Below are 27,599 nucleotides of genomic sequence, written 5' to 3' on the forward strand. Positions count from 1 at the left end.
TCATTCCCAATCACACCTTTGAAGTACACCCAATTAAACTATACAGATAATAAGTCTATACAAATCCAAACATTTCATTCTCTGTTTAAAAAGAAGTTTCAAGTTCTAAAGATGTGTTAAGAAAAATATTTATTTTCATAGAAAATAAGGTAAATAAAATCTTCTAAATCTTTTAAACATTCTGTCACAATAACATTATTTCAGATTTCCCTGATCATTTTATTCAGATTGTGTAAAAATCAACAGTCACGGTTCTGGATATCTTTGGTCCAAACATGTACAACACAGTCAAATCTATACAGAATAACAGAGAATATGAACAACCTATAATATGTTTTACCCTAACCTATTTAGCTCATCCGAGTTTTGTTTCCAATTTCTTTAATTTGTAAGATATATTACCTTATCTTAACATGCTTAAATGCTTGCTATATTTTTTTCTGCTTCAAATACTGGAAGTCATATTAATTTCACTGTGTTAAAATTTCATGTTTTTTTTTTAAATAACCAGTTGCAATTCCTATGCAAATATTTGCCAATCTACAGTATGGTAAAGTAGTCATATAAAGATAGAAAAAGATACAAAATTCAGCATTATGTTTAAATCTCTCTTGTTTTTAAAATAAGAAAAAACATGTAATAATTCTAAAATAAAATTAATATTTTTAGATTAACTTGGAAGCACATCCTTTGTAAATATTTTAATTCAGACAGTGAGATAATCACATAAAAATAATATACCAGTTTCTGGAGAGAAAAAAACAAGATCAGTAAACGGTATGACCACAGAAAATCTAATTCATTCTGATTTGCCTGCCTTATGATGTACATTGTATTATAATCTCAGGAAATGTTACTGTTACTACACCATGTAATATGTGTTTAATCATCATTATTTCAGCTGACATTTTCCAATGTGGCTTACTGATCCCCAGTTCTAATATCATTTGATTCAGTCATTAACAGAACAGGGCTTTCGTTATTTGGATGCATATTTCTTCTTGCCTGCTTCATTAATTTCACAAACATGCTGTTATAAGGAGAAATTATATCAATTATAAACAATACATTAAAAAAAACTACAATGTTATTGTATCTGTTTATTAAATGAATAGATTCCTAAACATGTCTTTTAATTCAAAGAAAGAGAACTGCAACAAATGCATATTTTCAATTTTTAATATAAAAAAATATGCTAAAACAGAATTACAATAACGTTATCTTTAAAAGAAATCATTTTAATATTTTCCTTAAAAGAAAGTTTTCAACTTTTTACTGTCATAGCTGGATATAAATACTTACATTAAGATCCCTGAAGTATTCGTTGTAGTCTAAGGCATAGCCCACAATGAAAATATCAGGGATTTCAAACCCAGTATCTGAAATTAAAACATAGCCCACAATAAAAATGTCATTCCCACTGAATTCATGCAAGATTTCAGTTGCAAAGGCTTAAGGATAAAAACACATTTGATAAAAATTTATATCGAACCACAAACCATATTTGCCAAAGTCATGACTTGTGTCATAAACATATTGTTCCCCCTGATGTTGTACTCAAATTGAGAGAATATTAGGTCATTTATAAAGGCAATTGCAATTAATGCACTCTTTAAATAATAATATTGAGGTCATATTTTCATATATGTTACTGTGTGAATAATTTGTAACTAATGTGAACAAGAAATGATATACTGATGTTTGATAATTAAATGTTACCAGATCACATGTCATAAGATGTGTGACAAGATCACATGACATCAGATGACCTGTACTTACAATCAGGTTTATATCCAGAACTCCTTGTTGTTCTCTTCACCAGCATACTGAAAAGTAAAGAATTTAAATATTGTAATACATTAACAATCGTTATCATTAACCTGAAAATTAAAGTATTCAATAATCACAAAAGAAATCAATCATTATCATTCACCAGCATACTGAAAAATAAATGTCAACTAATTACAATCAAATAAACAATTATTATCATTCACCAGCATACTGAAAATAAAAATATTAAACAATACAATGGATGAGCAATGTTTTACATAGGAAATCTTTTACAAGAACAGGAAAATCACTGAATGGTCATTTTTAAATGGAAGTATCTTCGGGTAGTGTAGATTCAAGTTTGTTCAAAATCATAACCCCCGGGGGTATGGTAGGGCCACAATGGGAAAATCAAAATTTCACACAGGAATTTATAGGAATAATCTTTTTAAATATTATTTTTTCTCAAGAACATGCTAGTCATGTTTATTAAAAAAAAAAAGCATCCTCAGGTAATGTTGATTCAAGTTTTTTGCAATTATGACCAACATTGGGAAGGGACACATTGTAAGATCAAACTTAAAGGCAAAAGCCACAGTTACAGTCCAAGAAATATACAAGCAGCATTAGTAATGGTAGATTCAAATAAGTTGCAATTATGACCAACATTGGGACAGGGGGGGGGGGGGGGGCACATTGTAAGATCAAACTTAAAGGGGAAAAGCCACAGTTAGTTCAAGAAATATACAAGAATCCTTAGTTAGTTAAGGGTAGGGACCACTTTTGCATTTAAACTTTTCAATACTGATATTATTTCTACTTCTTTCCAAGCCACAGTGCTGAGGAAAGTGATGTGGTCATGGGCCTCCAGTACATTCTATAACAGTACATACCTGGCTACTTTTATACACTTAGGTTTAACATTCTGTAGTATTACATACCTGGCTACTTTTATACACTTAGGTTTAACATTCTGTAGCATTACATACCTGGCTACTTTTATACACTTAGGTTTAACATTCTGTAGCAGGGCCAGTAACTTTTGCATGGTTTTCCCTGTATCTATGATATCTTCCACAACCAACACATTCTGAAAACAAGGGAAAACTTACTTCAACTGTTTAAAAGTACTTTGTGGTAGAATTGGATTGTACATAGTAAGTAAATAGCGATAATTCCTATTGGTTACGATTGTTTGTTTTACTTTTGGAAACTTTCTAGCTTTATTCATTGATTTGGGTAACGTCCTTGTCTGGGTTATTCATAGAATGTAGATTTTGATTGGATAAGAGAGACACACCTTCAGTCCGCGGTGTATTTAAAGTCCAGCATTTCACGTTTAGATCAGTTGGTCTGGAACCTTCTCAAAGGTTCTTACCAGCTCACTTTTTGATAAGATGGGTGGGTCCCTGTCTCTGTTTCGTTCAAAATGATCATTTCGTTCATCTCGTTCACCTTTATCCTTTTTGTTATCTTATTTTTACGTCCATTTCCAGTTCCTTATTTCTATTTTTGGTAAACCGGTTAGGTTAGGCATAGTAGATTTTTCGTGCAGGGGTGGGTCACTTTCATTCGAACTTAGCTTTGGGTAGGACGGGCTCTGGACATCGTACATTTGTTAGGTAGGCACTTATTTTTATTGAGGCTTATAAGGTCGTTAGTACATCATTTTTCGTTGTAAATATATTAACCCCCTTCCCCGCAGTCACGCATTTTAACGCATATACCATTTCCTATTTCTAACGCAAAATCACGCATATACCGTTTCCCCGCAATCACGCATTTTCACGCACTTTAAAAAGTTAATTTAATCCTTTATAGTTACTTTAATGACTATTTCCTTCTACTTTATGCTTGCAAAAATCTCATCAAATAAGAGAAGTTATATTTGTGTTGAAATATAGAGGATAATATTATTTACGCTAAACATTAGAGAAACTTGTACCACGCTAAAAGGTGCTTGCAGGGAAATGGTAAATTTCTGTTTTCATGACGTGAACATTCAGTGTATGTTGCATAACAGTACAGCAAGTTGTAAAGTGTTAATGTAAATATTTTGTGCTGTTAATAAAATACAATTGTTGCTATAATAAATATTTGTTAATTTGCAAACTCTTGTTATTAAAATTCTTGGGTTAGTAAGAGTCACTTTCGTGACTATTTAAAAATCAAGAGGTTTATTGGTTAGTAAGAAATTGGAATAAAACGCGAAGTACTATTTTGAATAAAGAAAGTGACTGATATTAAAGAGGTATTTTCATCAGGTCATTTTCGCTACACTGGTATCGTGGAATTTCCTAAATTGCATTGATACCAAGTAGCGAATTCTGGTTACATTGGTGCCGTGAGTGGTACCTTGGTTTTAGGGTAAAACCAAATCCTGTCACAACTTAATAGTCCATTTATTGTTCATGTATAATTTCTATCAATGGAAATTAATCACAAAACTACATATCAAGCATGATTAAAGATCTAGATGATGTCATTTCAGGGTCAGTGCATGGGCAATGACACTTGCCATGTTTCAAAATTGTGTCAAATAATTTAAATGTTTGTCAAACTACTCACCTTTCCATAAACTGTTTATTATCTTCATATTTTAATTCTAGATCAATAATAACTAGTTAGGTTGTCAAATATTGTAAACCAACTTTTATTCACGTGTGAGAAATTTTCGAGAAGTTTGCGAGACCCTCCTCATCGTGAATATTGCCCGCCGCGAACCAGTCATTCTGGTCTATGTGTTTATTAACAAGAGAACCTAAATAGGCATGATCGCGAAAATTAATCATTGCGAATTAGTTTACCCCTGGTAAATCGCGAAATAAAGTCGTCACGAATAAAAGTTGGTTTACAGGATCTTAATTTGTTGGTCGGATAACTCACCTTTCCCTTAAGGTTTTTCAGATTATCTCCCCCAATGACCTCAATCTGTCCGGAAGACTGGTCATCCTAAAAATAGAAAAGTAGGTCATTAATACTCTTCATCTAAAACATGTAACAAAGGCCTAAACAATATTTTTTTATGGTTGCCCAAGGAAACACAATTTTATGCATCAACCCAAATATTTTTTTTGTCATTTTAAAATCTAGAAATTGCTTTTCTGTATATATTTTCAAACATAACATTTTATAGTTTGCAAAATAATGTTTAACAACTGTCTGTTATAAATGCATGCTTAAAACAAATAAGATTTTATGGCTAGAAAAGGAGAGCTTATGCTGCCAAAAAATGTGTCTTAAATAATGTCTACAAAAACTTCTAAAACAAAGTACCCTTCCACTGATCCCATTTTCTATTAGGCCTAGAACATAATTGTAAACAGACATAATTAATGTATATAAGTCCTTTTCTGGCCTCAAATTTTCCTGGCTAGCTTCATTTTGATATCTCATCATCTGAACACATATTTATTTAATTAATGTCATGATACCACGATGATTATAATGCACAAATTTTTATTTATAAAATTTATAAATGTCAAAAATTGCTTTATATTTTAAACATTCGGAATAGGACACCTGTATTTAGAATTTTATTCAAATTTTATTATTGTGATTAGGTTTTTCCATTTTATGCATTATTTATATTTGTACCACCCTGTTTCATACATTGATTTTATTACCTGAATAAATCTACTACTACTACTATAACAGCGATTTATGCACTTTTTGCAATCAGAAGTTGTCTTGTACTACCCCTAGAATTCTGAATGATTAACTTATTCACAAGGAGAGATATCCGAGATTTTTACATCCTTAATAACTTTGGGCTAGTTGTCTAAGGAGAAAAGATGAAATCAATTTACTAAATGTGACATAAATTTTATTCAAGATCTATCCCTGAATAGGACCAGCATTGGCCGAGGTTTTGTGAGAAAGGTAAAGGGTATTTTTAGAGTGCAGGTGTCAGGATTTAAGACAATAATTAGGGAAAACTTAACAGTTTGATGAATGATTGACACATTAGCAACTCTGAAGACATTTCAATAAATTCCAAGTTTATCATAATTTTACTGTTTCACAGATGGAAACAGTAATCAAAGTACTCAGAAGTACTGAAAGCCGCGCTCATTTACATGGTATTAATGAACAAAGACCGCAATGACAGTTTAAAAACAAGCTGATTCAGACATTGAAAAGATGATTATATAATTATATTTGTATAAATATGTCATATATAGCATTAAAAAGCTTTAAAATTAATTAAAATGTAGCTAAAATTCAAAAGCGTAAAATATTTGTCACATGTATCATTTCGGGGTTTTACGATTTTACATACCAACAGAAGTAAATAAACACTGATGCAGCAAGATTATTTAAGCCCAAACAATTAAGCACAAATGGGTCCTCAGCGGGGAGTTTTGCATCAAAGCGTACATCAAGTCATTAATGAAGTTCCCCGCATTTGTATAAGCCTGATAGTACACCCTTTATTTATAGAATATGACGCAGACATGGATACCTGATGAAAATTTTTCGCATATTTTAACCAAATGATTAATCATCGAAAAAGATATAAAGTATTTTATTATAATTATTTTTTAACAATTTCAGATAACTATGAAAATAATTCAGTGTTTGTATTGCCTCAAAGGTGATTGCGCAGACGTACTATATTCTAACTCGTAAATTTAATTTGACGGTGAAGAAGCAGCATTTTCTGTTGCTCACCGTCGCAATAGCCGGGCATTTCTCTACGAGAAATGAACCCGGCTAAAACTGTTTATTCTCTTATACCCCCCCCCCCCCCCACCACCACACACCCCACCCTCTCCCCATTTACAAAGCAGCAACAAACCAACTTTTCTCAGTATGGTGACATCCACTGAAATCCATCATAAGCTTAGATCACCAAGTAGAAAAGTTTCCAATAGTCCCACCCCTATTGGCCCCCTTGCCCTCCCCCCTTCTAACAAATCAGTGCAGTATCCATAGTGTTTGGGTTACAAAATCCTCACTTTCCTCCAAGCTTTCTCTCTGTTCTGTTCAAAATAATGTTAAATTAATTAAAAAAAAAAATGCACTATTTTTATATGAAAAAATTGCATTGCCAGAGCCTTTGAAACTCATTAAAGGGGTAAACAGACTTGAACTTGAATGGGCAATCATTGTAGTGGTTGTAACAGGTTTGCTCAAAATGATCTTGACAAATACCTTGATTCATATTTATTAATGATCAAATATCAATAGGGTTCAAGTTTACATTTTTTTTTGAAAAAATGTTCCCAAAAATCAAGACTTTAAATTGGATGTACAAATCACAGTGTGATACAGTAAAACTTGTCTATTCTGGAAATCTCTGGATTTTCCTGGATTTAAAAACAACATTCCAGGGTAGACATCATTTTACCAATTTGAATTTACTGAAAGGGAAGTAAAAAGTTTATTATTCAAGATTGTGGAACACACAAAATCGAATAAGGACCATTACTGCACGAGGAAAACAATCACAGAGGGTGTGTGGCCATACACAATCTTAAACACCATCTACCTTGTGCAAAATACCATAAATCACTGAATTTCAAGACAACTTATTTTCACGAGATAGTCAAGTTAAGGAATTCTATAGTAGGTAAGAATGAAATTTTCACGAGCTCTCATAATTACGCAAAAATAAAGATTTCGCAAAAAAAGTGACTTACAGTGCATTTAAAAATTGGAACTTCCAAGCCCTTACATAGGTCAACTTACCACGTAACTTTTAAGTCGAATGAAATCCACAGCCAGAGGGACAGATCTCCCCAGATTCCTGTTTAGTCCTTTGATTTTATCCAGGAGGTCGGTGAAGAATTTGTATCCACCCTTCAACACACATAGAGCCACCAACCCATCCTCATCAAAATCCTCCACAATGTCACGAGCCAGTCTCTCAATTCTGTATGAAAACAAAAATATCACAATATAAAGAACTTTATTCGGTAATAACCAATATTTGCCCTCGAAAGCAAACTCTGATGGAGATATATTTAATTAAGTTCATAAACAAGGGAGTATATGCTGACTTCAAAACACTGAATATTTTCATAAGTAATGATGCCATATGTATGTAATGACTTCACAAACATGATGTAAATTTAGTTTTTTATGAATTTTTCAGAAAAATGTACATATTTTGTTGATATTTTGAGTAAAAGTCACCGAGCGCATGTGTGTTCAGGATCAATATTTTGATATAATGTGTAGAATGATAATATCAATGAAATATATCAAATTGAATGTTGTTCCTGAACAAACTAGCGCTCTCTGAATATTAAGGCTAAAATTGTTGAAATTTTGTCCATTTTGTCCCCTTTCTGAAAAAGGATATAAAATCAGACTAGTTTGTGACGTCATAAAAACAAAAATTGTGAAGACACTGCTTTGACACTGTAATATTTTCTGTTAATTTATATTTCTCATAGAATTTTTTTAATTCAGCACATTTCAAGTTTTCAAAATTTGACTTTAGTGGGGGCAAATATATGCAATATACCGCATATAGTTCTTTAATTTATGCCACTAAATAGCCCTATAAACAGGTATAGTGTTAAAATGAAATTCTTCCATTATTTTTATATTTTTTCATCAATAATTACATTTATTGTTAATTTAATGTAACTTCTTTGTGTAGTGGGCAGTCTGGTAATGCGGTAGAGTCTCCCTCTATTTCAGGCAAGTTAAACAACAGAGCCTGTTTCACCAATGGATGGGTGACCGCTTCACGTTCCACTTTTATGGCTTATACAGTTGTATTTTGTTATCTAGAACACCGATATCTCCAGTACCATGGGAGGTCTGTGATTTTACCCTAGTTATCTAAAATTCTTGGTCAAATTAACTTGGTCTCATTGAGGTAAAGGTTAGGGCCCGAGATAGATAAATCTCGTACTAAGTCTGATCTATCCCTAATTACTTAGACCTGCTGGAAGTAAGAACCAGGTCGCCCACATGGTTTGAGTGTTTGCTCTGGAGTCACAATGCAAGGGGTTGTTCCTTACTTTGTGTACCAACCTGGGACGAGGAGATTGATCCTTTCGATAAGACAGTATAAACCAAAGTCCTGTGTTGTAGTAGGTACTGAGATCCCTTATGACTAAATTACTGTAAATTCTGCTGCGAGCATAGGACAAAAATTTGCAGCTCAATCTCCACCAGCAAGAAGTGGCTCCATATAAATGACAAGAGGCCCATGGGCCACATCGCTCACCTGAGCACCAAGGGTAGGACTAGTATGAAATGGCTTTTTTTTGTAAATTTTAAATCCAAAAGTAGTCAAATGACCAATCATGGATTTGCTATTTTTAAGAAAATGATTGAGAAGAAGATTTTTAAAGAATTTTCAAATAAATTTCTATTTAAAACCTTGGTCGGCCATTTGGCCCCGCCCTATCCCCGGGGTCATGATTTGAACAAAATTGAATCTACACTACCTGAACATGCTTCCATAAAAATATGATGAATAATTGCTTTGTCATTCTTGAGAAAAAGATTTTTAAACAATTTTCCTATATATCTCCATATAAAACCTTGGTCGGCCATATTGGCCCCGCCCTACCCCCGGGGGTCATGAGCCCCGACCTACCCCCTGGGGTCATGATTTGAACAAACTTGAATCTACACTACCTGAGCATGATTCCATATAAATATGATGAATTATGGCTTGGTCATTCTTGAGAAGAAGATTTTTAAAGAATTTTCCTATATATTTCTATGTAAAACTTTGGTCGTCCATTTTGGCCCCGCCCTACCCCCGGGGGTCATGATTTGAACAAACTTGAATCTACACTACCTGAGCATACTTCCATATAAATATGATGAATTATGGCTAAGTCATTCTTGAGAAGAAGATTTTTAAAGAATTTTCCAATATATTTCTATGTAAAACTTTGGTCGGCCATTTTGGCCCCGCCCAACCCCCGGGGGTCATGATTTGAACAAACTTGAATCTACACTACCTGAGCATGTTTTCCCATAAGTTTCATCTTTCCTGGCACAGTGGTTCTTGAGAAGAAGATTTTTAAAATATACCACTAAATTTTCATTAATTCCCAATTATCTCCCCTTGAATAAGGGCGTGGCCCTTCATTTGAACAAACTTGAATCCCCTTCAACCAAGGATACTTTGTGGCATGTTTGGTTGAAAATGGCCCAGCGGGTCTTGAAAAGAAGTCGAAAATGTGAAAAGTTTACAGACAGACGGACAGACAGATGGACAGACAGACAGACGGACGCCGGACAAAATGTGATCAGAATAGCTCACTTGAGCCTTCGGTTCAGGTGAGCTAAAAAAATCTTGAGAGGGATAGTTATTTTAAACAAACAAATGAGGAATAAGGACCCGGGATAAATTGTCCTTGTTATACTGACTTATCATAAATTAGACCCACTGGAATTAAGACCCGGAATAAATCACTCCAGTTATCCTGATCTATCATTAATCAGATCCTCTGGAATAAGACCCACATGAATTACGACCTGGGATAAATCCTCCTAAAATGTTTAGGTATACAGAACTCATCCTAATGCTATACTGACCGGTCATTAATTAGATGAATGGGAATTAGGACTTGGGATAAATTCTCGCTGTAATATTGATCCATCATAAATTAGACCAGCTAATATAAGGAACCGGGCTAAATCATCCTAATGTTATACTGACCTATCATTAATCAACCTGCGGGAATAAGGGAAAAGGGATTAATCATCCTTGTAATACAGACCTACAATTAATAAGACCCACTGGAATTAAGACCCAGGATAAATCCTCCTCATAATATTGACCTATCATTACGCAGTACAGTTAAGGCAACATTTTCTATAAAAACTCACAGAATCCGATACATATAATATGTAACAGTTTTATTTTTTAGAAAGACATTCTAGTTAAAATAGCTATTTATTATCTTGAAGAGTATGTCCATCGCTTTTCACATCGTTATTTTTTGACATCATGTGACCCCCTGAAGTCACGTGGGCTCCGATTTTAGGTCAAGAAATGAGATGTCAAATTTAACCAAAAAGTGCAAGGGCAAGGCAAACAAAAAATTAATTGCAAAATGTTTTATGTTGTCACTGTGTATCTATACTTTCTCAAAAGAGATGCTCATTCAGTTAGTTTTTCAATATAATTAAGTTATTCAGCTAAAACAGACAGTAATGTATGAAAAATAGGATATTTTCCTAATTTCATCGCAAATTATAAATTAACTAAAGGATTACAAAGAAATGAGCATCACTTTTTGAAAACTTTACAATAAAATGAATAATTTAAAATAAAAACCTACTTTTTAGATAATCGCCTTGCCCTTGCACTTTTTGATTAAAAATTGAAATCTTGGAAGAGTCAATCTAATTTTAGTTTTCAAACGCATCATTGACCCAGCATGGGAGATAACTCTTGAGTACTTGATATAGTTTGTTTACCTCGTTAATTTTAAATAAATATACATGCGGACAGAGCTGGACTCTTTTTTTACTTAATCAAACGGTATGCATAAAAATAGTTGACATTTCTTTCTTTTCTTTGTATTCGTTCTCCATATATTGTATACATTTAATGTCTTTCAAACCTCCCGCATTTCCTCAAAGATGTGTATATACATGTAGTATTACATACAAACAGGTCTAAATATTGCAGATATATTTATGTAGAACACAAATGGTTAATCAAATTATAGCCTTCATTATTAATTAATTATATATCTATTCCCCTCTCACACTACTGTGCGCATAGGCGTCGGAACCGGGTTGGGGTTGGGGTGGGGGTGGGGTGGGGGGTGGGGTTAGGGATTAGCCACCATACTTATTTGCAAATTATATACGTAATGTAGACATTGGAATTTACCTTTTTCTTTTGGGTAAGCCCCCTCCCCTTTTCAATTAGCCCCCATTCATTTGCTTCCGACGCCTATCGTACACAAACTTGTATTAATATTTTTTTTTCTTTCTGCATATGATCCCCGATCGCTTTCAATCAGAGCGCTTACTGTTAATTAGGGGATATTAACTAGGTTTTAAGTTTTAGGAACTTATTAGAAAAGATTGGGTTATACTCCTGTATTTGTTAAGTAGACAGCCAATTTATTCCGAGGGGGTGGGAGGCTAGTGGATTTGGGAAATAAATACTTGCAGATCAGTGATCTCCGAGTTTTTAACATTTTTTTTTTCATGTTAGACTTTCAATGAAGGGGAAAATAAATAAACAATCTGTCCTTCATTTCATTAATCGGAAATAAATATCAATCTGTCCTTCATTGACATGAAAATAAAAAAAATTTGATTTGGACCCCCACCCCCTTTCCCTCAGAATCAAATGGTGGTCCCCTATCCTATTTTTAATCAATTAGGGGGATATATAGTCTTCTGTTTTTTTTTTATTTTATATAAAAAAAAAATGAACACAATGCACATGCTGGAAATAAAATCTTTATGGACACACAAAACCCTTCACACAAAATAGTATGCAAGCTAAGATTTTCAAATCTCATTGGCCCTTTCAACACATGAACAGTAAATAAATTAAAAAGTCAAATTATTTTATTTATCTAGAAAATTTATTAATAAACATTTCTTTTCAAATCCAATGATAGACTGTAGGTCTAGGAATGCTGGCCAGGTGCAAATTATTTCCATCACTTCATGTTCTTGTGGATAAAATGAATTCTGAAAATATGAGAATAGGAAATACCATTATTGAAAAAAAATTGTGCTATAAAAAATGAAATTGAAAAATGCATTGGAACATTTAACATAGAATGTATATACATGTTTTCAATTCTTCTGTTAGTTTTATTATCAAAACTTTGTATCATTTACAGCTAATATTGAGCATACCATTTTCCTTAAATTAACTTCCTGCCTTCAGGAGTGAATCCATTTGTCCATGGGTAAAGCTATGCCGACAACACAATATAATATGCAGTTATTTGCTATGAAATTACTAAATATACATTGTAGAATAAAATGGCATTACATTTTACAACAAAAAAATATGCTACATTGTATTCTTTAGTGAATTTATGTAATTCATATAAATGGAAAAAAAAAGTGTTACAAAACTTTTCAGGGAAAGTGAAACTTCTGACATTTACAATAGTTAATGATAGAATATTTTCTATTTAAAAAAAATAATAATGAGTTTCTCCTTTACCAAAGTGAAAAAATTTAAAGTACATACAAACTTTAAAAATGTGAATTGCTTTAGCAGTACACATACCCTGTGGAGAAATGATGCATTTTTCATTTATTTATTCTTCAAGCCTGATACTCTTGACAGCTACAATGATAAAAATATTATATAAACATTTTAACATAAGTGTGTCATAATTTTTTTTTCCACTATATATTTCATTGAAAAACACATTTTTCTAAAATATTATTGCAGTGTCATTTGTTGTTTCTTTTTAATGTCTAAAACACCATAAAATGCAGAATTTGTTGTAGTTTCTTCACATTATTTCAAAATAGTTTTATCTTTATGCATTACCATGAAATCACAGGTCAAGTGCAAAACAAAAATTTTTAGACCTCAATTTGTTAAGAAATCATAGTAATTTGAGGTTAGAAAATTTTGTCTTGACAATATTTCATAATTTATTCTTAATAGTTTAAGTATCATTTTTTTTATCATTTAAGATAAGAAAATTTGAATTATTCTGCATGTTTCAGTGAAAAAATCATGAAAATTGAGACAAAATTGACTTCACAACAAGTTTTTACAAAAATTGGTTTTTCAATGAAATATATAGTGTAAAAATAAAATTATGACACACTTATGGCCAGGTACTGTACATGTAATCTAAACAACAGAAATGAATATTTTTTCATTACTTTAGAAATTCTAGATAATTACAACCATAGATCTGAAGTGGGACTTCAATGTTTTCAACACAATGATACTGATATTTTTTTTAAATTGTGTATATTTGTATGTCAAAAGACATTATAGCTTGTATAGGCCTAGGCACTAGTGAATCATTGACTGAAACAATGAAAACATCCATTATCATTTAATAATTTACATTAAATTTTTGTTACTGATGACCTCCATTATTAAACATATGGTTTCAAAGAAAATGAGCTAATTGACAGGAACTCAGTGCATATTTAGTACACTTAATTTTTAATAATTCTAAAAAGTGTGCAACTTAGTAGAGAGGGGGGGGGGGGTTGCACACAATTAAGGCACTGCATTACAGTTTTTCACTGACTGTGATATGATGTGAAATGAACATGAGCAAACTCCGGTTACATATTGTCTACATATTGTAGATCTACACATGTAACTATATATGCGTATACATCTGTACATACCTGGCCTGGAATTTCAGTGCAGTGATCGATCTACGGAGCTGGTGCATATCGTCTCAGTTTTCTGCTATTTTCCGAAATAATGTCACCATATTCTCGTAAAAGGAAGAAGCAATGCCGTGTCTCTTATTTTATCCCTATTTTCTTTTAAGATTGTGTGGTTATTGCATTTAAATCCACTGCAAATCTCAGCTGATGTCGCCACGTTTTTAGATGTAAACAACATTCCGTGTCACCGAGTGCAAGCGCTTGGCTGAAGCCGAATGCAGACAAACGACACATTAAAAAGAGAATTATTTTAATGACATGATATTATATATACGGGAAAATCACTAAGTATTTTCTATTTCAACATGAAGATATTGCTGTTTATTACAAATTCTTGCAAATATCGGTAAATTGTTATTTTGAGCACCATTTCCTTATATGGATCAATCAGGGCGGAGCAACTGTCATGACGTCAGACCTCATTATGACTTCATTACCATATTTTTTTCATGTGTTGCGTTAACTGTACTGCGTAATTAGACCTATGGGAATTAAGACCCAGGATAAATCCTTCTCGTAATATTGACCTATCATTAATTAGACCTATGGGAATTAAGACCCAGGATAAATCCTTCTCGTAATATTGACCTATCATTAAAGGACTATGATAAGACCTGCTGAAATTGGGACCAAGGATAAATGTTCCTTGTTAAACTGACCTGTCATTTAACAGACCCGTGTTAATTAGGACCCTGGATAAATCTTCCTTCTAATGTTTAGGTTTACAGAACTCAACCTAATGTTATACTGACCCAGGGATTTATCAGCCTATTTTGGGAAACGCCATTTTTTGGAAATTGGGAAAAAGTTATCGGCTTTTTGATGAAATTGGGAAAAAATATATATGTTGCTTAAACCATGTATTCACTATTGAGGTTCAATTTATTTACTGCTGTAAAGTGGGCTACCAATTAACAGACAATTAAATATGATCCAACTTCATTAATCATAATACAAGATCAAGTATGAAAAACAGACTAATAAATGTGCTATGTAAATTTGAATTCAATGAGTATTAATTTTATACAACTTAAGGTAGTATATTTAATTGCGCCATGAAATTCCAATTTAGATCATGGGAGATCAGGGACCTCCTAATAATTAAGTCCCTGGGGAAATATAAGAAACCACATTTTCTAAAATATGCATTGAAAATATATTTTTCTATCTGAAATAATGCCTGCAGTTCTTATCATTCACTCGTAAATCAATTGAGCAAGTCAAAATGAGTAAATAAACCTATAGAAATACACAATATTACTACTTCAGAAAAAATCTGAGGAAATTCGGAATAAAAGTTGGCAATGTTTTTATACACATGTTACAACTATAGCTTTGCTAAATGAGTTAAACTGAGGTAAATTACAGACAATCTGACTAATTTACTTTGTGTTTTTCCAAGGATAATTAAAAAAAGCAATGTTCTGCAAATGGGAAAAAATACTGCCAAATTGGGAAAAATTGAACTCATTTACAATTGGGAATGGGGCCGAATTTTGGCCTCTGAGACGGCACTGATAAATCCCTGTGACCTGTCATTAATTAGACCCACAGGAATAAGGACCCTGGGATAAATCGTCCTTTTAATACTGACCTAACATTAATCAGACTCGTCCTAATGTTATACTGACCTGTCATTAATCAGACCTGCGGGGATTAAGACCCGGGATAGATCATCTTCGTAATGTTTAGGGATACAGAACTCATCCAGGCTGTATCCAGGGGTGTCATCTGGCAACTGAAAAAGGTCAAAGGTTAAAAGTGTGTATCACTTTATAATGGTAAACATTTTAATGTCCAACTCAATCATGTTTTATATTTATTGTGTATGATATTTGGCGGTAATTGATTTTTGAACAAGTAAGCATAATTAGATTTGATTTAGTGCATTTTAAACGTTCATATTAATGAATACACATACAAGAATTTAGCATTGCATTAGATGAAGTGGAAATTTCTCTCCACTAAAAGAACATGAAGAATACAGTCAATACACAGCAAAGAAAATTAATGAGTTTACAGTATCATTAACATATATAAATCTATCATGTATATCTTTTTCTGATTGAAAAATAAGAGCAAACACATAAGTCACGGCATATACTACCTGAAGTCATCCAAAAAAGGGTTGTCAGTATAAAGAACGAGTGCACTTATGGGCCCCGATAAAATGTGAAAAAATAGATAATCAAATTAAGCAAAAATTTTCATTTCAAATTATTAATTGATATCTAAACCATACGATTCAACAAATTTTACCGCTGAAATCCACGAATATACAAAGAACATAATTATACAATGTGGAAGGGGTCAGCCGACATTGGCGATTTTCTATAGTAAATCGAGAACGGTCATTCATTTCAAAGTCTTTGTTAACTATGAGCCTAACGTTGTGCAGACTTGTGCGAATGACAAAAGACGCATATTACATTTATAAAACTTGTCTGAAAGTATGAAATTTGCACACGATTAGGCTCGTACTTAAAATATTAAAAATTTATAAAAAGTACACTGTTTTTCCTATACCAAGTGAGAGCTATTTACCTGTATGACCCATGTTGAACCCACGTGTGGAATAAATTATTTAGAATTACTGATAGTCACGTGAGTTCTGCCCAGGTAAACATTCCTCAAAGGTGCTCACTGTAAAACATAGGCAGGTTTTGTTTCAGTAATTCAAAGCCCTGTCGCTTAGAGATGTTTATGTATATGAATTTGTTTTTAAGAACACGGGAGGGTAAGGACATTTTTAACTTTCATGCAAGACAATGAAACAGGTATTGAAAGCCACCTATAACACTCTTTTTCAAATTCAATGAAACTATTAATGTTATTTTTCAAATGCAAGAGTACCAATTTCTTAGTTTAATCATTTAGATACAGGCAACAACACAACTTCATTCCATATTTTTAAAAACAGGTTTGGCACAAGAAATATCATTTCGCAAACGCGCCCGACTATGATCCACCATCAGATTGTTCAAGTATCGATTTAAATATCTATTCCTTGATTTACATAAACGAAACTAAAAGAAGGTTCGGTACGACTTTTCCGGATTTATAGAGTATCCATAGGCCTTTCAAAATATTCAATTGTTTCACATCCATGCTGATTTAAGTGGCACTTAATATTTTTTTTAATTAGAAATATCCAATAGTATCTAACTATTACCAATAGAGAACCATTTGGTAATATATTTTGAAGTAAATTGTCACATCAAAAGGGCCCATTAAGTATTGCTTAAGTGCACTTGTCCTTCTCTAAAGAAATTACAACTCAGAATTCATTATATCTAATTACAGTTTTGGACTTTTGATGCATGGTCAATCAATGAACAAAATCTTTTGGAAGTGATGTCATGATTCATGCAAAGAAAGGTGGAACCAGCAGAGTTTGGATCATAAAATTTCAAACTCCTTGGCTGTACGTCATCATTAACATTTAAGTCAAGGTCTAAAATAAAGTATTATTTGTTTGCAGTTGTTTTCAGGATATTGAAAGTGTTTCATTGTCAATTTGTGTCTTTATCAATCAATAATTTAATTTCACTTGTATCAAGCTATTTCATTGGCTGAATCATTCAGAGGAACATATAATATTTTGGATAACATAACTTGCCTACATCACAATCAGTTACATGTACGTCAAGAACGTATTACTCCGCTTGACGTTACTTTTAAAATAATGCTCAATTTGAAGCCTTATTCTGGAGGAAAAATTGTCTTATTGTCTATACTGAAATTAAATTATAAGGAATGAAGCTAATTTCGTGGTTTATAAAGCGTAAACTGCCCCAAGTTATGTTATATCGTATAACATAAGTTGAAATTAGCTTCATTCCTTAAGTATATTTATCAATCAGTAGGTTATACCAAGAGTGAAGCTTATTCATGTATAATGTTCCTATGAAAAATTTTTAATTTATGCTATCTAACACATGTAACAAAAATCTAAAAAAAATTTTTTTCCAAAAAAAAAAAACAAGAATGCCTACCTACCTACCCAGCCTAAAAATTATAGGTCGACAGCTGCAATTTTTTTCAGCTTATGTAAGCCCAAACGACACTGTGGTTCTGACAGGTCGGCCTAAGACTACTGACAGACACATCACCCGAACAGCCAATTATCACGGTCTGTCTGCCTGTTACGCTTTATCTCTTATCCGCATCTCCTCTTATACTACTGAGTGAAATTTAATGATACTTTTGCAGAATCTTTATTACATATTTTGGATTTCCCATAGCAAAACATGGACATTGCCACTACATTATATGTTTTACCTATGACGTCACATATAGAAGCTTCTGGATAACATTTGACAGGACGAGTCATTTAAGGAATGTTTTACAGTTTTGTGTGAGTTATTGGTGTGTGAATCACACAGACTTGTCACGTAGGCATATTTCATGAAGCGCGCTAGCTAGAAAAATATGCCTATGTGCAAGTCTGTGTGATTCACACGTACACCATTAATTCACACTAAACTGAAAAACATTCCTTATATTTACATTTTAAATGTTTGGAAGCAACTAAAATATGCTCAATATTTGAATTTCTCGCTGCCCTATATCGTTGCATTTTTACTAACGTCGCTGCAGCCTCATTGTGACGTCACGTTAACGCACGTTTCTCCGTGTATATTTCTACGCGTGAGTATACACGAAAATGATTTTCAAATCAATTTCACAGTAAGATTACTAGAAAAGCACAGCGAATGTAAATATTTCTCTTTACACATTACTGTAAAACAATATATAGCAATACATGGACATTATGGGAGGTAGGGGGTATCATTTAGTGAGCTCAAAGTACCCCTAGTTCTTATGTTTTTAGTGATTTAGACAGACTTTTTAACACTATGTGTCTACCAGAGCTATACAGACAGCTAAACCCTGCTTCCTCCCACCTAATTTCAAAAAATGAAAATTGAAAAGAAGAAACGGATATGCACATGATGAAAATACATGTGTGTATAAAGTAGCTTATTGTTTATGACAAAAGACCCCCCCACCCCCCAAAACACACACAAAAGGGTGTTTTTCTGCTAAGTTACTTTATTTTCAAGGTTCATTATACCTCTAGCGAGTCTGGAGATCGACTCTCACTTGAAAACAAGGACTATAGTAGGCTATTCCTTCATAGAACAGGTTGGGAACACATCCCCTTTAGCGAGATCTGTAGCGGGAGAAAAAACATTACCATAAACGGGAATTTTGTTGTTTTCGTTATGAAATAATCAAAAATCTCGTGCGTATTGAAAATCCAGGAGAAAGCTGCATTCAAGCGTGAATTAACTACAAAAAACTGACAATATTGTCCAGAAATTAAAGACAATCACTGCTGCGTGTGAGAATAAGATGCTGAAATCCACGTGTAAATCGTGCCTTTTTAGCGAAGGTTTCAAGATTTACGGTCATATTTGTTTTTGAAGCATATAAAATATGTATATATGTATCCACATTATATTCGATAGGGTCTAAGCTTTCCGTTCTTGTACAAAAGTTAAAAATAAAGCTCTTTAGAGACCGATGATATTTGCTTAAATATTTGATCTTTGGTTGACACAAAGAAGTACGGAAGCGCAACAGTGTTGTAACGTTTGTGGAAAAGTCATGATATAATCTAAATGTGTATAGAAAATGGATAAAGCATTAATTTAACGGACTATTGAAAAGAAATAAAATGAACATAAAGTTTATATTGAGTCTAACCGATATTGACTTCGTACAAATGTTGATGCATGGTAAACTTGTAAATTCAGGAAAGCATGATTTAACGGCGTCGGAAGCAAATTGGAAAGGGGGGGGGGGGTAATTCAAAGAAAAAATTCAACCTAAAAAAATTGACATGCAAAAAAAGAGGAGAATTTGACCATTGTCCAAACCTGAAAACTCTATTTCGTGCAGGTAGAAGAGGGGGGGGGGGGGGGGGGGTAGCTTTGAACTTTTTTCGGTTACCAGTTACCCATCTTTTCATTAACAAAGAAACGTGCCTGTTGCAAGTGTAAACATGCTACCTTGAATTAAATTTTATAACTATATGTAATTAAAGAAACAGAAATGCGAAATTGCATTTTGAAATTGCTGCTACTCACGTGTTGTTAATTATACTTTAAAGAAGTTCCCTAGGTATTCGTATTTAAATGACATAAATTCTTAATGCTTTAACCAATGGCAATGAACAGTTCTAGATACTTTCCAAAACATAAGCTACATGAAAGCACACAGACCAGGTGGCATTTTCATATTTAAAAAAAGGGGGGGGGGGGGGGGCGCGGGGGTTCTGAAACATATGCCCCCCCCCCCCAATCAAATAAATAAAAAAAATACTAAAAGTGTTGATTGTTATTATTAAATACCGACGCAGCATTGTTAAGGCTTGAATAAGGGGGCGTGGCCTAATTTATACGGGAAAAGTATACTATGACGTCACACAAAAATATGACATTTATATAGTTCTCATAATGCGTGTAAATGAAATAATTAGCAATGCTGAACAGTATTAGCATAATAAACAACATTATAACTTATCAATGCATTAAAAAAGTTTCTAGTTAAATCCCTTGTAGCTGCTAAAAAACTAAGCACTCATTGCGATGAACATGTAAACATGACGTCATACTGATAAAAATGACGTACTTCGTGTGCTGTGAAAGGCAAATTGAGACATTGTTTTTCAATGAAAAAAGTGTTTAATTATTAAACGGAATATTATTTACAGATTTTACATAGTCGATTAATACCAAGGTATGGCCTTTGTTTAGTGCGATTGTTAATTAACTACAAAGAGAATGTATTTTATTAATAATGTCGTGTTTTATGTATAGGTTAGTACGTATATTTTATATCGAGGTGCCTCATAAAATCGCATTTTCACAAGGGCATACACTTCATAGATCTGAAACATTTTTTGAATATAGATAAAGGATGTATTCCTTAACTTGAAAAGAACTGCCGCTTTTTTTAAATCGAGGCCGTGATTTTATAAGTACACAAAATATTTGGTAAAATTTTAATATAATTCGACATTGGGCTATTTACTTAAACATTTAAGTATTAAAACGCGAATTCTATTCAAAGCAGCAGCACTTTTCAGAAACTACAAAGTACATAGATACAATTAATATCTTAAATTTTTAATTTCAATTAGGTTATGCCCTTGCGATATTGAAATTTGTTATTGACCTACATTCCGTGTACCTGCTATGCGTTCATAACGTGACTGTCCATCGATGGGACCAATCTTTACACAGTACAGAGTATGTTATCCTATGCTATTTCCATAAGTATTTAAGTTCTGTGATAATAGAATTGCTGAATAAAAATAAATTCAATTTTAAAAAAAATTCCCCTGTTTTACACTTTCATTTTCCGTTGATTTCTCATAGTAAGCCTTAACAGTGCTGCGGAGTCGGCAAAATTTCAGCCGTATTTTGGCGGCAGATGAATACTGGTAAAGACATTCTTTATTTTGAAAGAATATCTACGAGCTTTGCATGGAATACTTCGAATTTTACATTTTATTATACTTTGTAAATGTTTTATTGAGTAAGAAAGAGACTATTGTCACCTTTAATAGCTTCCATATTAGAAGATCCAGTCTTAATTGATCACCGATAAGACTTTCAATTAAAATTGTAAAGATTTTAAAAATGCTTATGTCGATAGCTTTTATCATGCATGATAAGAGTCATGGAACATGTATATGACACATTTAAAGAAATTTAAAGAAATTAAGTCGCACAACCTACCTACTGTTTTTGTTTCTAGTACCCCCCCCCCCACTCCGGTCCATCTACTTTTACCATCTCTAGTCGTCTGAAATATCATGTTTCCAATTTAACTTGCAAAGTTTGAATCAGTGCAATAGTAAAGGATAAAATATTTTTAGGGTTGATTAATTTACGTAGGACGAGAATTTAAAAGTGACACTGAACTTATTATTTTCACGGGTAAAATACAGAAAAATTTAATAATATAAGATCCTTGAAACTCTGACGAGTGAAGCAAAAAACCAATGAGTGCGCTTCTTACAGCAAGAAGGTGGGACTTTATATCAGTCAATCAGGCAATTTGGAATTTATGGGTCACCAAACAGACTTCTTGTCGAGATCGTCATGCCCTATAAAAAGTCTAGAGTGACGGACACCCCATCACTATATCATGCTGTATATACTTCCGCTTTTCAAGCAGGCGTATTAAAAAAAATAAGGTAAACATGCAATTTCAATAACCGTATAACCGAAGTTAGTTGTACTGATAATTATCACCTGTGGTCCTCCGTAGGAAGTCCACGCTTTTGTTTATAAACTTATTCTAATTTCCATGAGTTGCAGCTGTAAAGGCAATATTTTGAAGCAAATTTATTGAGACGAGACAGTAAATATTTATCAAATGGGTTAACATACTCCCGGATTTTCCTTTTTTAGAAGTTAACACGATTACAGTTTGAATCAGGGTACAAATCTCGGTTTTCCGAGATGTATTTTCTCCCGCTACAGAGGGATAACCGCGATTCAGCGATATTATCTCGCTGAAGGGGATGTGTTCCTAACCTGTAGAAATTGTAAAAATAAACACTGTTAAAAGCTATTTCTTAATCTAATTTCTTTACCAAGTTAAAAACCTTATTGAAAATATTTAAAATTTCGGCTGTTGGCTGACCAGAGAAATGAAAAAGTCACCTTCATTTTCATATCTGAACTAAAGTACTTTTTTTTTAATCAAATGGGGCACTGCCACCGACCCACGTGATAAAATAACTGGAGTAAATTCGAGCTAAGCTGTTGACACTAGCGTTGCTATGAGGGATTGATAGGAACTAAAACCTACCGTGATGAAGTTAGTTCTCCTGGTCTTTTCGTCTCCTGACATCTTTTTATCGTCACCTCATTCACTGTGGCCCTTTATCGGTTGTCACTTTGTAAACACGTGAAAAACCAGGCCAGCGACCTCCTTTTTTGTTACCCCGAATAGGTCTATAATCCAAAGTTGAAACGGGAGACGTTTTAAATCCCGGATGATATAAATTTATTCGAAGTATTTATTAAACTTTTTATAATTATTATATTATATTGTATAATTTATTTATTTTATGTTAGGCCTCCATGGACAAAGGATTAAGATAAGATAAGATAAGATAAGTTTTTTTTAGATTATGATTTATACTTTAAAAATTCAAAGAGATCGGTTATTCTCCATCTGAGATATGTATATTTTCTTTTGATCAATTAAAAAAATGCATTAAAATTGGTCATAAAATTAATGCCTTTTTATGATAAATAGGAAATATTTCAGGAGGACAATATGAAGAAGGATGGAGATTATGAACAGTGATCGATCTTATTTAAATATTATAATACCACGAAAAAAAAAACGGGCCATAAACACAGACACTGGAGTGGCGGATCAAATATTAAGAACATTCAAAATGGGGCGAGCAGTTTGCCTCTAATCTATTATACTCTATATATTGCGTCTATTGGGCTGGTATTTTTTTGGTAGATGCAAATGATATATATGTATTGGGACTTGTAAAGGCACACGTTTTGGACTTCATTAAGAAGAAAATTATGACAGGTTGTTGTTAGAGATAAGTTCTAGCATTTCAGAGAAAAAAAAAGCAGTTCATCGGCATGGAATGTCGGGTTCTGAAGACTATGAGAAGTTAACGGAGAAGATGAGGAACATGGATGTAGCAGTGTGTTTTTAATTGTATATATTATGAAATATACAATATGGAATAAATAGGTGTATTATTGATATACCAGGTAAATGAAATTGAGTTTAATATAAAACTTAGATCCACCCCTTTACAAATACTTGTGAGCGATAAAGTTCAAGGTCATTCTCTTGGGGTTCTGTCTTTTTATTGGTTGTGGTTCTGAGTTGTTTTCAGTTGCTTTAGTTAGACTACTCAGAGGTTTTGGTCAGGTTGGCTGTGTAGATTTACAAAGTTGTTTAGACAAAGAATTTTAAAGACTTTCATGACTTGAGACCTTTAAAACAGACCTGGAAGTAAGTATTTACTTTATTAACATTATTTATCTTTATAATACCTTTATTTAGCTAATATCACTGTTTAAAAGAAGAGTGAAAGTTATAAATAATGAATTAAAGCTTAATCTTCAGTTTATCATCTCAGAGAATATATTTATTAGAATCATGAGTATTGTATTATATATAGTACAGTTTAAAGTATTTCTTATTAGATATGTAAGCTGAAGCATCCAGTAGTTTTTGGTGTTTTAAGGAATGGGCCTTGTCCCATAGATAGGTAATTAGCATATGTTACCTTTTGTATATATTTTAAAGTAATAATATTATATCATTGCATTAATTGAAATGTGATTGTAAAATATGTGTGTAAAGATTAACTGTACAGTGATTCATTTATATGCTAAATATTTAAATTAAGAGAGATAACTCTTAACTGTTAAATTTATCTTTTGTATATCAAAATAGGTAAAATAGAATATATGTATACATTTGTTATTATTTCATGTGATATTCATTGTTATTGTTTTATTTTATAGGGCCATTCATTCATTTACTTGATGAACATCTATATTAAACATATATGAACCCTTAGACAGGAGTTGGGTTGTTATTACATCCTACATATAAACCACCCCTGCAACATTGGCGCCCAACGTGGGGCTGGATGCCTTCAACCGGAACCAGGACGACTGCATGGTAAACACACCGTGAGTGATTCGCTGGAGAGTGACTTTCCCTAAGATGTGAATTCGAACTTGTGTGCACACCGTTCTGTGAACTCGAACCTGGCCAGTAGAGGTATTGTGTACGTACAGATAGAAACTGTTTTCTGGGTACATATTTAATTTTTACAGGCATGCCATATTGTTGTTTTTGAATTATTTGCATAGATCTTGTAATTATGTGAATGCTGTTATTTAATTTGTAAAAGCAGTGAATATTTTTCATTTAGATCTTGATTGATTTCTAAAATGTAAAAGGTAAATTTTTCTTGTTTTATGCAAGTTTCTGGTTAAATCAAATCCAGTACTGGTTATCTCTGTATTTTGGCCACAGTTTATTTATCTATTTATTTTTAATTTTTGATTGAAAACATCTAACTATTTTTTGTGATTTTTGTAAATATTTTATTTTATTTTAGTTTTTTTTTTCTCAGATAAATAATTTTCATTTGAATTAAATAAATCAAAAGTTAGGTAAATTTTGTGAAAGTCATGTGAGAAAGTCCTGAGCACAGCATTCAGATTCCCCAGTTCTCTTTCTAGCTTTATTTCTTTGCACTAATATGTGACCAAACAGTTTACTGACCTTTATTGACAGTAACATTTGACTGGTGTATATAGTTTGTGTTACAAGTTTATTCAGTGAGTTTGATTGGTTAGTTGTTTTTCATAATGGTTTGCTAGTCCTGCAGTTATTTTGTGTATAGATGTAGTTACCCGAATCTGATCAGTGTTTGTCCGTCAAAATCATCCCTAATACATCCCATTATATTGTATAGGTATTTAAATTTACTGTAGTATTAAATAAGTAAGTACCGAGATCCGCGCCATCTTCGTGTTGAGATCGGGTTCGGGATCCGTTTCAAGAATTTAACCGGAAGTCGGTTTGTTTTCATGGGTTTGTGAAGAACTTCAGAAATTAGAGGAATATTTATTCCTTTCCTGTAGTAAGTGGGTTAAGAAATTGATTTAAATTATCATGTAAAGTTTGATCTCCATATACTGTAGTCACGCTTGTTCGTCTGGTACTGTGTAAATAAATTTTAGTCCGTACAATTACCAAATCTTGTTGACAATTTAGACTTCGTCAACTTCACGTGTTTGTGTTATTTTTTTGAAAAGTTTATCATTTGAAGCAATTCTTATCTAAGAGTTAGCGCGTTCAACATGTAATTGAAATTCTCTTTCAGTATTTTTTTTTATTGCAGATTTATTTTCATTTCAGGAATTAAATACTTGATATACTTTGACAAGCATTTTGAAAGTATATTTTGTCTTTGAAATTTGCACATATTTGTTTATATTTTCTGCAAACCGGAAGTGCATCTTTACATACCGGAAATACTCTTTGTTTACAGGAAGGGGTTTGTTTACATTGACAATGCAAATGTTTTATAGTTTTTATGTCGTATGCTTGTGTTCCTATCATGTACATTGTGTTGTGAAAAATGATTGAGTCTGAAATTATTCACTTATGTATTTCACACAGATTTTCAGAATTATTTTGTGTACTTTGTATGTCACCGTAGACGCTCTGAGTTTCCATCTATCAGGTGATACTGATTTTTCATGCAGTAAAATCATGGAGTTTTCAGCGAAAGAGATTGACAATATTGTCACAGCTTTTAGAGAATTAGATGTTAAACCGAATGTCGATTCACCTCAGAGTTTTATTGATTGGATGGTAGATTATCATGAACAATCTGTTTTGCCTATTGGTATTCCTAAATTGTCCTTGTTTTCAGGAAAAGGTGCAGCTTCATTTCAGGTTTGGCACTATGAAGTTCAGTGTTTAATTCAAGAAGGATATCCGACAGAGAGAATACTTCAAGCCATTAGACATTCACTTAAAGGAGAAGCGAGCAGAACCGTTATGAACTTAGGTGTTGAAGCAACACTATCAGACATTCTCGCAAGATTGGACAGTGTGTATGGATTTATCGAGAGAACTGAGGCTGTACTTGCTGATTTTTATTCTGCACGACAGAAGCCAGATGAAGATATTACATCATGGAGTTGCAGATTAGAGGACATAATGTGTAAAGTGTGTCAAACTAAAGACATTGACTCTAGTGAAAAGAATTTAATGTTGCACAATATGTTTTGGATTGGACTAAACTCTCCATTAAAAGATATCACTGGATATCTGTTTGACAGCATTCAAAGCTTCGATGAACTTCGAACAGCTTTAAGGAGAGTAGAACAAGAACATTTGGTTCGTAGTGATATTCATAAGGAAGACAGAAATGCTATGGAATCCAATGAGAAACAGAATTCACACAAGAAACATAAATTTGTGAAAAAGAAAGACACAAGTAACAAAGTGAGTTCTATCACTATGCAGGTTTCATCGGAACCAAATATTGATAATTTTTCAGTGAACAGGCAGGATCATGAACAAATGAACACTGAAACTGTGTCATCGACATCTTATGTACCATATGATACTGGTGGTCAGAAATATTCTACAGAGAATGGATCTGTGTGTTACAAATGTGGACAACATGGACACATTGCGATTGGATGTCGAGTGATTATGCACCACAGGAGACAACCATATCAAACTCAGAAGTCTGCAAATCAAGGATATATTCATCAGCAGCAGTATACACCATCCTCACAGACTTACAACAAGAAGTCATCATTGATAGGAGAGTGTAATGAAGTGTCCGTCAAGATTTTTGACGTTGCAACTACTGCACTACTTGACACTGGATCAACCGTATCTACCATCAGTGAAACTTTTTACAAGGAACATTTTCCTGATAT

General features: G+C 32.9%; 1 protein-coding gene across 2 annotated transcripts; it reads right to left on the reverse strand.

The window, feature by feature from the left end:
• Positions 1 to 111: 111 nt before the first annotated feature.
• LOC134258496 (hypoxanthine-guanine phosphoribosyltransferase-like) lies at positions 112 to 23,108 on the reverse strand. Of its 2 annotated transcripts, XM_062741063.1 has the most exons (8): positions 22,942 to 23,108; positions 15,741 to 15,847; positions 7,465 to 7,648; positions 4,657 to 4,722; positions 2,760 to 2,860; positions 1,780 to 1,826; positions 1,303 to 1,379; positions 112 to 1,030 (listed from the first exon to the last, which is right to left on the reverse strand). In XM_062741063.1, the coding sequence occupies exons 1-8, from the start codon at positions 22,981 to 22,983 to the stop codon at positions 980 to 982; spliced, it is 675 nt and encodes a 224-aa protein (XP_062597047.1). In that variant the 5' UTR covers positions 22,984 to 23,108; the 3' UTR covers positions 112 to 979. The 2 variants fall into 2 exon arrangements, with proteins under 2 accessions (XP_062597047.1, XP_062597048.1); XM_062741064.1 differs by lacking the exons at positions 15,741 to 15,847; positions 22,942 to 23,108 and adding an exon at positions 15,642 to 15,672.
• Between the last annotated feature and the right edge of the window lie 4,491 nt (positions 23,109 to 27,599).

Source organism: Saccostrea cucullata, unplaced genomic scaffold (genome assembly GCF_032062105.1).
Source record: "Saccostrea cucullata isolate Sc308-1 unplaced genomic scaffold, CSIRO_AGI_Scuc_v1 ctg2540, whole genome shotgun sequence".
NCBI lineage: Eukaryota > Metazoa > Mollusca > Bivalvia > Ostreida > Ostreidae > Saccostrea > Saccostrea cuccullata.

Excerpts from the sequence above, each read along its gene's own strand:
- LOC134258496 (XM_062741063.1), bottom strand. The coding sequence starts at position 22,983 with ATGTCAGGAGACGAAAAGACCAGGAGAACTAACTTCATCACG. Across the intron at positions 15,848-22,941 it reads GGAGAACTAACTTCATCACG|TTGCCAGATGACACCCCTGG; the intron begins GTAGGTTTTAGT and ends GACCTTTTTCAG. Across the intron at positions 4,723-7,464 it reads TTCGACTTAAAAGTTACGTG|GATGACCAGTCTTCCGGACA; the intron begins GTAAGTTGACCT and ends TTCTATTTTTAG.